General features: G+C 42.2%; 1 protein-coding gene across 1 annotated transcript; it reads left to right on the top strand.

Moving 5' to 3' along the window:
* The first annotated feature begins 6,814 nt into the window (after positions 1-6,814).
* LOC123477121 (uncharacterized protein K02A2.6-like) lies at positions 6,815-10,114 on the top strand. The gene has a single exon (XM_045180541.1). The coding sequence runs from the start codon at positions 6,815-6,817 to the stop codon at positions 10,112-10,114; it is 3,300 nt and encodes a 1,099-aa protein (XP_045036476.1).
* Positions 10,115-10,457: the final 343 nt, after the last annotated feature.

The raw sequence follows: 10,457 nt of genomic DNA, 5'->3' as shown, positions 1-10,457 counted from the left end.
TTCAGTTTGATGATTAGTCGACATCCCTCTTAACCAAGAAATACATTTAATTATCGGGTTAACATTGTTTTCATCATTAATGATTGGATGAATACAAGTTCTTCGTTTGAGTTATTCACCGTACCCAATGCTCACCGTATACGCTTCCTTTCTTTTTTCGTAAGGATTTACATGTATCTGTGTAAACATAATAGCCATTTATGTACACACTAATAAGCGCCGCCGACGGGCGCGATTGTGTTATTGATGAACATATTGGCTTTTCTTTCCCAATACAATACCCGCCAAATTCAATTGCCCAAAAAAGTTGCCATAATCTTTTACACCTTTTCTTATTCGGCCATTGATGTTCTGTTCTCCCTCCCTAGCTCTTGTTTTCGGGAAAAACAACTGCTCTACTCCGTTTCTCACAGTCGACTAATTGAAGCCTCCGACGTGAGTGGCAGGATCAAATATCCGGCAAAATCGATCAATCGATAATAACACGCAAACAAACCCCCCACCCGTTAATACGAAGATATTATTCCCGTCGTACATAACCAGAAACAAAGAGGAATGGAGGGTGGGTAGCTCTATATAGTTTTTGTCGATTGACAAGTGAATTGATACACAATCTTGTTGTGTTTATCTCTCTCCCTCGTCAACGAGGAAACAATTTGAAAAGGATATAAATCACCCCAGGAATACATTTTTTCCCCCATTTTTAAATTTCCCGTGGTACAATAAGCCTTCTATACATTCAATTGATCGGTTGTCAAATGAACACATTTTTTGGTTATTTTACAACTGCGCAATAAAAATTAACTTTTATTTCACGCCGTTTCCAATCTTTTTTAAATTCAATTCACACTTGGTTAAACGCTTTTTTTTTAGTTTACATGTCCTATATAATATATAAGGGAGTCTATATATTTTCCCGGGCTGATTGCTGCCGCCGGGTATGTGGAGAGCGCTAGACTCTCCTTCGAGAATCGATTATTTCTCCTTTTTGGCCTTGGCGCTTCTATCAAGTGGAACATACACACACCAGCTATAAATGAGTTGGGGAGAGTTGGCTGGGTTCTAAAACAGCAGAAAATGTATAACACATGTAGACAAAAACTGAAAAATTCACCGTGCCAGCTACACGGACAGCCAATAAACGAAGAAGAAAAACATAAGGGGCAATATCGACTATATGGCGCTCACCTGGAGCTTTTGAGCCGCGATTTTTGTGCTGTTGGCGTCGATGCTCGATTTTCTGTTACGTTCCTTCTACTCGGAATGGGCGTATGAAATAAAACGGAAAGTCAAAAATCAATTTCATTCCATTATATTTTTTTTTGCTTCAGTCGGTTGATTACAATTGTGCGCTTGATCGATGAAACGAATAAAACAAGTGTCTTGTTCTTTTGGTCTTTTTTACGTTTTTTTCGCATTCAATTATACAGAAAAAGGAACAAGCTTTAGGAAAGGTATCGATTCACGTAAAATCCAAAGTGTTTTTATCTACAGCTTAGGCGTTATAAATGATTCCGTTTTTAACTGTACGGGAAGGAGTGGAAAAGAGTTCGCATATGGAAACTTATCATCTAATTGCTTTCCTATTTATCTCAATCTTTATAAACGTTTATTTTTTAACCATCCTCCCTTCAAGAGGAACATGCAATGCCAAAGAAATCGACAAACATCTGTTATTTTTCTCGCCATTATCTCGGGGTTGCTACTATCCGGGAAGAGCTGGGGGATAGAGTAGGGAGGTGTCACGTCGCACTCCCCGAAACTACTCATTAATGAAACAAAAACACGTAATATAATTTTTTTTTTAACTCTGTATTTTTCACGGATCTCTATCACACAATACATAGCAATGGCATTCTTATCCATCAAACTCATCTTCAGATTCCGTTCCCTGATCGTCATCATCATCTTCCGTACTTCCGCTATCACTTTCAGGTTCTCTTTCATTCAACTCATGTTCAGTTTCCGTTCCCTGATCGACATCATCATCGTCCGTACTTCCGCTATCAGTTTCACCGTAATATTCGCAAAGGTTACGTATAATATCGCGACTGTTAGAATCTGTGCTGGTCTCACAAAACCAGTGGTCGCAATCATCCAACAAGCGACTAAGCCTCTGAATTTCTGGTTGCATAAGAAATGCTTTTCCCCGCATTAAAAGATCTTCACTATGAAGGTGAATATTAAATTCTTTTTCCAGTTTTTTTTGGCGTCAACCAACCCACTTTCAAAACTCTTCATTTCTTCTTTCACTTGCAAAATTTCTTCTCTGCTTCTGTTAGTTAGCATCCAGGCATCAACCAAGTTGAAATTGTCTTGGAATGATACTATATAATAAGATTTGTTTTATATGTTAGGTTTTATATTATGGAACAAGTTATGTTGTCGTACTATCATATGCACACTGCCATGGAAAAACGTCACGGTAACAGTCGTCCATGGAAACCACACATCCATCTAGCTGCGAATTTATAACGGCAACAAGTTTCGTAGCATTTTCAACGTATTTGCCCATCTGCTTCTTAAGCTGTATTCGCTGTTTGGAAGCATCTATGAATAACGTGCACAAGTTAATTATTGTGACCACATACAGACGTGAATATATCATTACCAGTACCCAAAAAAAGAGGTTACAACTTCGCCATCTGGCGTTCGATACTGCTATCTCGTTAGAATGGCTAGTTCTATCAAGTTTTTTACAGATTACTTAAATACTGAATTTACTGAAATAATTAAGTGAAGCATTTGAAAAACATCTTCATCATACTCATCTGGTGTATGATGTTGCTATATAGAAATACAATTATGATGTAAATAAGAAAAAAATTTATAAAATTTTTTGTCGTTCCAGCCCTGACAGCTAGTGATAAAAATAGACCATAATACTTACAATTATAAAATAAAATGTGAAGCAGTAGAAAAAACATCTTCTTAATCCTTAGCTGGTATATAATGTTGTTTCATGGAAATACAAATATGATCTAAACAAGAAAACAAATTGAGAAACATTATTTTTAATCGTTCCAGTCCTAACAGCTAGTCATGTAAATAGACCATATAATACTTACAGTTATGATAAAATTAAATGAAGCAGTATAAAACATCTTGGACAGATTGTGCATGACATTCTTTGATAGCAATATATGCAATCTTTGATCTGTATAAGAAAAAAAAGGAAAATGTTGACGTTACCATTCTGAACATTATACAGTCATGCTATACAGAATATAACTTTTTAAGAAACCAGACAAAATGGAACAAAATGAAAATAAAAATGGAAAAACCTGATCAAAAGCAAGAAAAATAAACAGCTGCAGACGAATTCAGATAAAATGCAAAAAATTTATTTGACAGCTCTATGGGATATTTGAATTCTGGATTTAAAGAACTCAATTAAGCAAAGTTTACTTGAAATCCAAGAATTAACTATGATTTTAAGAGCTTATTTCTGTTAAACTGTTAAGAAATATTCGACAGCCGACGTTACAAAATTAACAATCGACTAGTCGATAAGTATTGATCTAGGTAGGGGAAAAAGTGACGGCGCAATTCGTCCATACTTATAGACTAGTCTTCTGTGACCAACCTGAACGTCCTTGGATTCCCGAAGCTACCTAGACCAGAATCGAATCCGTCAGTATTAGATCAGCCGATGGTGACTCTTCCAGCAGAAGCAGAGGATTCCCCGTCAGGTCAGCTTCCTCTACTGGAACAACCCTTTCATGGCTTTAAACCCGACAAAATCGATCCATCAGAGGCAAGTGTGACTCCTTCACGACCAGTTCCAGAGATTATATCCTTGGACCAACAAGTGTTTGACCCGACCGCTCGTTGTTACCCACTACGGGTAAGGGAACATAAACGACAATGGGGAATGCAGGCAACAACGTCACCCGAAGTCGAAATCTACGAGCCCACTGACTACAAGAATGCAATGTCGTCACCGGAGGCCCATTTGTGACAACTAGCCATCGTGGACGAATACAACTCGCTCCTCAAAAATAATACCTGGAGGCTGATGGAGTTGCCACCTGGCCGGACAACTGTCAAAACGCGCTGGATATTTAAGGTCAAGCTCGGCTCAAATGGCAAAGCTCCAAGATACAAAACCAGGATGGTGTCCAAAGGCTTCACTCAGCGGCCTGGCATAGACTTTAAAGAGACGTATGTCCCAGTTGTAAAACTAAACTCACTAAGATCTGTTCTGTCTCTTGTCACAGCACACGACCTAGAAATTATACAGCTACATGTCAAGAAGTAATTTTTGTATGGCGAGATCTCCAAAGAAATCTACCTCAGCCAGCCGGAAGGATTCGTCAAGCCAGGAAGGGAAGAGAAAGTCTGCAGACTCAACAAGGGCATCTATGACCTGAAAAAAGCGTCACGAGTCTGGAATCAACACTTCGACTCCTTCCTTTGTAAGTTTAGCCTGAGTGTTAGTACCGCCGACCCCTGCCTCTACTACCGTCATCAGAGCGACGAGCTTACCATCGGGGCCATCTGGGTGGATAACGGGTTGATTTGCAGCAACAAGACGAAGACCATTTCCGACATCTTGGATTACCTTCAAGTACACTTCGGAATGAGATCAACCACGACATCATGCTTTGTCGGTTTGACAATCATCAGAGATCTTGAGAGAAGAAAGCTGTATGTATCTCAGCCGAGTTCGCTGATTGGATTCACCGACGCAGACTATGCAGGAGACCCAGCTAGTCGTCGTTCCACTATAGGTTTCGTTTTCCTTTTAAATTTTGGTCCAATAGCATGCAGCAGCCGCTGACAGAACTGTGTTGCCCTTTCCACCACCGAAGCTGAGTTTTTGGCAGCAAGCGAGACAGCAAAAGAAGCCATCTGGCTAAAACGCATGCTGCATGAGGTGGATCCACAACGAGTGACGTCGGTGCCTATATTCAGTAACAATCAGAGTGCGATCAGGCTGATAAAGAATACGGAATTTCATCAACGTACTAAGCACATAGACGTACGATACTACTTCATACGAGACATACAAGAGGCCGGAGATATCGCAGTCACGCACATCAGGACGGATGATCAATTAGCGGACATCTTTACAAAGCCACTGCCAAATCCTCGCTTTGTTGATCTCAGAAAATAGATAGGAATTGTTGATGTGCATCAGATTTAATTCTCCCTGTTGAGCCGTGTCATTTAACTCTTCATTGTTTACTTGGTCTCCCATTAAAATTCCGTTTCAGGGGAAGTGTTGAAGCTAAATGCGCAAACTGAATTTATGTGGTTGCGTAAACCTATGCGTTGCGTAAACCCAGTCTTTACTTGGCAGCTTGACTTGTCGTCTGCCTTACTTGCCTCGTCGTCTCTCACGTGTTCAGTAACAGTCACTCTCTAAGTTAAAGTTATATTTCATCACGTTTTTAGTGATTCATCTGTTCAGTCCAAGGTAGCTATGTATATTCTAAGTCTGTATCTGTATACTGTACTATTCTATGTACAAACTTATGACCGCACACAATATATGCATGTCTACCTCATATGGGAGTCTAACGAGTAGCCTTGTTCTTCAACAAGGAGAATTCTACTTCACCCAGGGGACTATCTCTCGGTAGAGTGTGTGCCATATTGGAATTCTTTTCTACAACAATCTGATATTTTCTGTTTTCGTTCGTAGTGTTTACGAAATTGCCTATATATATGCCCTCTCGTAAATCCATACTCTGGGAAAATAAAAAGAGGGAGCTAGTGGCTAATTTATCACCCTGCTCCTTTAATGTGGCCTCTACAAGTTGAGAAGATCTGGTCTATAAAAATCTACGTTATACTCAGCAATTTTAATTGATGTTCCGGCGCTTTTTCTACATCGGACATTCATGAAAGATATCTATGTGTAGAGTCTTCTGGCTGCGGCAGTATCGAATAACGTTTTGAGCGGAATATCCTGAATTTTAGTTTTAGTTTTCCACGCTCACGCCTTCCGGTAAGTCCATACCGGAAACAATAGAGAATGAGAGCCGGTGACTAAATTATCACCCTGATCTCAGGTTGTGGTATATGCTACCTGAGAGTTCTTGAGATATAAAATACCCTTTTAACTGCTATAGTTACTGTATTAGCCGTCGTTTTGCAGCCCACAGCAGGGTAAGAAACGACAAGGGAAATTATTCAATGTAATAATTTCTTATCGTGCGCCTCATATAATTCTGTGTCGAACTCAAAGCCATTTTATTGATGTTCCGACACTATTCGTTTTTGTTACAAATATTTTTGTGTAACAGGTTTTTCACAGGTTTTTGTGAATTTGATGCCGCATTATTATTATTATTATTGTTATTTTTAAATATTGTAACGCGGGGAGTTACTTTAAGACCCGGGTAGTGACTAAGACATTGTTATGACCAGGTCATTTCGACCTCACCACACGTACAGACACCTAAAAGACGATCACAAATCGCGCACCTTTTCTGAATAGCTCAATACGCTCGACTCCCCTCTCTCCGCGTCCCGCGTCGACCCCCCCTCCACGTCTCTCCTCTCTTTTCTTCTTCTCCTTTCTTCTCCACGTCACTTCGTCGTCCGCTTCCTGAGAGCCGCCGTCGTCTCACTCTCTTCGTTCTCACTTCTTTCTTCGTAAACGTACACAACACTACAACAGATATAAGTAGACTGGGCGGGATACAGCAAGGGAAACGTACGAGTATTTATTGTTGTATATCTACTAGCGCCACTAGTGGCAGGCTTAGCTAATACAAAGAGGCTAGCCTCAGTCACACTTGGACAGCCGAGTCTACTACATGGTGTCAGAAGTAAAGTCGATAGATTCATCCAATTAGTCAGCATGGCGAGTGAATTGCATCCACCGTCATCCTTTTCGTTTGATGGTGATCTGCCTACTAAATGGGCACTTTGGAAAAGGCAGTTTGTGTGGTACTTAAAGGCCACAAAGAAAAACAAAGACGATGAAGATGTTCAAGTGGGCGTATTGATCACGTTGCTAGGCCAAAAAGGGCTCCGAATCTACGAGACGTTCACGTGGACAACAGCTGGTGATGAGAACAAAATTAATCCAGTCTTGGCTAAGTTTGATGCTCATTTTCAACCCCGAAAAAGTCAAACTTTTGAACGCTACAAGTTTCTCACTCGTCATCAACGTGAGGGTGAGTCATGTGAATCGTTTTTGTTGGAACTTCAGTCCCTTATCGCAACCTGTGAGTATGATACGCAACGAGACTCCATTCTGCGCGATCAAATTGTTATTGGTGTGGCAGACGTTAAAACACGTGAGAAATTGTTGTTCGACCCTCAATTAACATTGGTGAAGGCGGTTGAAATTATTCGAGCGTGTGAAACATCATCATCGATAGCTGAAAAAATGTCAGCAGAGGTGGTCAACAGATTGACCTTGGAAAAATTCAAACGGTCGTGGCCCTCGGACCAACGTGGCTCAGCAGACAAGTCTGGACATCGCAAGAGTGTCGAACAAATCACAAATTGTAAGTGGTGCGGTGGCAGTCATTCTAGGCGTAATTGTCCAGCTTACGGGAAACAGTGCACAAAATGTGGTAAGCCCAACCATTTCGAGAAAGTTTGTGACAGCGAAGAAAACGTTGCTAGTATAGACTCGTACGTGGTTCACTCGTTTAGTGATCGCCAAGACTCGCAGTGGAACGTTGAACTCCTAGTCAACGATTATCCGATAACTTTCAAAGTGGATACCGGCGCCTCGTGTAATGTGTTGTCTCGTAATTGGTTTGAAAAAGTGAATCGCTCAAAGTCACAACTGAAGCCCGGTCCGCAAGTACGCACATATAATGGTCAGTCAATAAATGTCCTGGGGCAACAAGACGTCACCGTATGCTTTAAGAAAAAGTGGTATACTCTGCGGGTTATAGTAATTGAAGAAGAAAAGGTGCCCATCTTGGGTTTGCCCAGCTGCCGTGAACTAGTCCTTGTTCAGACATCTGCACGTCAACAAGTAGACGCAATGGGAGATAGCAACAGAGTGGAGTCCACCTTACCGAGTGAGTTTAAAATGTATCAAAAAGTTTTCATTGGTATTGGCAAATTGCCAGTGGAGCATCATATCAAACTCAAAGACAATTACGTGTCAGTTGTTCGCCCGCCAAGACGAGTGCCGTTTAAGCTACGAGATCCAGTAAAGAAAAAGCTTGATGATATGGAAAAATTAAAATTAGTCTGCAAAGTGACGGAACCGACTGAATGGGTTAACCCTATGCTAGCTATACAAAAAGCTGATGGTGACGTCCGAATTTGCCTGGATCCAGTTGATTTAAACAAAGAAGTAAAGCGTCAACACTATCCGGTACCGACAGCACAAGAGTTGTTTGCCCGCATTGGCAAAGCCAAGTATTTCTCCACGCTAGATGCAACATCCGGGTTTCTACAAATCCCGCTGACGGAGGAATCCAGTTATATGACGACGTTCGCAACACCATTCGGGCGTTATCGTTTCTTACGGCTGCCGTTTGGCATCTCTTCGGCACCGGAAGTGTATCAGCCGACAATGGAACAGTTCTTTGGTGATCTTGAAGGCGTTGAAATATATTTTGACGATTTTTTCGTGTGGGGAGAGACTCGAGAAGAACACGACCAGCGGTTGCAAGCAGTATTTGATCGATGTGTAAAAGTGAATCTCAAACTTAATGCTAAAAAGTGCAAGTTTCTCCTCCCGGAGCTGCCATGGATCGGTCATGTCATCTCTTTCCAGCAGTTAAAGCCAGATCCAGCCAAAGTAAGTGCCATTGAGGCGTTTAAAGAACCGAGTTCAAAAGAAGAATTACAGCGGTTGTTGGGAATGGTGAACTATTTATCCAAATTTTGTGAACATTTGTCACCTCTAACGAAACCGTTGCGTGATTTGTTAAAAAGTGACGTCGAGTGGGTGTGGGACAGCGGCAGCGCCCTCATTTTACAGTCCGTCAAAGAACTAGTGAGCTCGGCGCCGGTCTTGCGCTTATTTGATCCAAAGTTACCGTTTACGGTCTCAGTCGACGCGTCCCCTTATGGCCTTGGAGCTGTACTTCTGCAAGATGGTCAGCCCATTGAATTTGCGTCGCGGTCACTGACAGACACACAACGTCGCTATGCCCAAATTGAAAAGGAGTTGTTAGCAGTGCAGTTTGGCATGACACACTTCCATCACTATGTCTACGGAAATCAGGTGACAGTAGAAACTGATCACAAGCCCCTGGTTGGACTGGTGGATAAGCCAATTGGATTGTTCCCCCGAATTCAGCGGATGCGACTACAGCTGCAGGTTTACAGTTATCAACTTCTCTACAAGCCCGGGAAGGAACTCTATCTGGCAGATACGCTCAGCAGAGCGCCAGACACTCAGGAATACGCGACAGATCAGTCACAAATAAATGAAGAATTTTTTCATGGAATGCTCAGCTACGTCATCCCAGGAGAAACGGCTAAAGAAAAATATGCTAAGGCTACTCAGAGGGATGCTACGTTGCAGCTTGTCATCGGATTAGTGGAAGTGGGGTGGCCAAATCACAAACGAGATTGCCCGGTGCCGACTAAGCCGTTTTGGTCGGAAAGGGCCAGTTTATCAACAGCTGGTGGTTTGCTACTGCGAGGACATCAGGTGGTGGTTCCCGTCTCTCTGCAGTCAGAAATATTGAAGCAGTTTCATGATGGCCACTTCGGAGAGTCTAAATGTCTCGAAAGAGCCAAGTCAGTTGCTTACTGGCCAGGATATGTCGAAGAAATACGCAACCTTGTAGCCGGATGTCGTATATGTCAAGAGCGGCGTCACCAAAATCCACATCAGCAGTATTATCCAGTGGAAGTTCCGGATCACCCCTTTCAGCGTGTGGCGACGGATTTCTTCCATTTACGTGGTAAAGACTACTTGTTGGCCGTTGACTACTACAGTAAGTGGCCCTGTGTCGTCGAGATGACCTCAACAACAAGTGCAGCCACAATCAAAGAATTAGATAAAATATTCTCTGATTTTGGAGTGCCGGAAGTGCTTGTGTCGGATTCGGGCCGCAATTTGGCAGCGCTGACTTCCGAGCGTTTGCTTGTCATCTCGCCATATCTCACGTCACATCAAGTCCATTTTATCCAGAGTCAAATGGTCAGGCGGAGAGATCAGTACAAACTGTAAAAGCGGCGTTTGTTAAGTCCATGGAGGATGGTCGCACGCTCCAGGATACACTCCGTGCAATTCGTTCAACTCCCATCGGCAATGGTTTGCCCTCACCGTCAGTGTTGTTGCAGTCGCGAAATCTACGAGGAAGTTTACCGTTCCTGTCGGAGTCATTACGTCATCAAAACGTGTCATCGGGAGCTATAGCAGCGGCATTAAAGCGTCGCCAAATGACAGCAGCCTTTCATAAAAAAGCAGCCCGTTCGTCTCGCTACTCCATTCTAACACTCGGTCAGCCAGTCAGAGTTCGTGTAGGAAAAAAGTGGGTACGCGGAAACGTCAAGCTAGTGTGCCAACAACC

Source organism: Daphnia magna, linkage group LG10 (genome assembly GCF_020631705.1).
Source record: "Daphnia magna isolate NIES linkage group LG10, ASM2063170v1.1, whole genome shotgun sequence".
NCBI lineage: Eukaryota > Metazoa > Arthropoda > Branchiopoda > Diplostraca > Daphniidae > Daphnia > Daphnia magna.
The sequence above is the reverse complement of the archived record's forward strand: the minus strand, read 5'-3'. Positions and strand labels throughout refer to the sequence as shown.

Coding starts and splice junctions, on each gene's coding strand:
- LOC123477121 (XM_045180541.1), top strand. CDS start 6,815: ATGGCGAGTGAATTGCATCCACCGTCATCCTTTTCGTTTGATGGTGAT.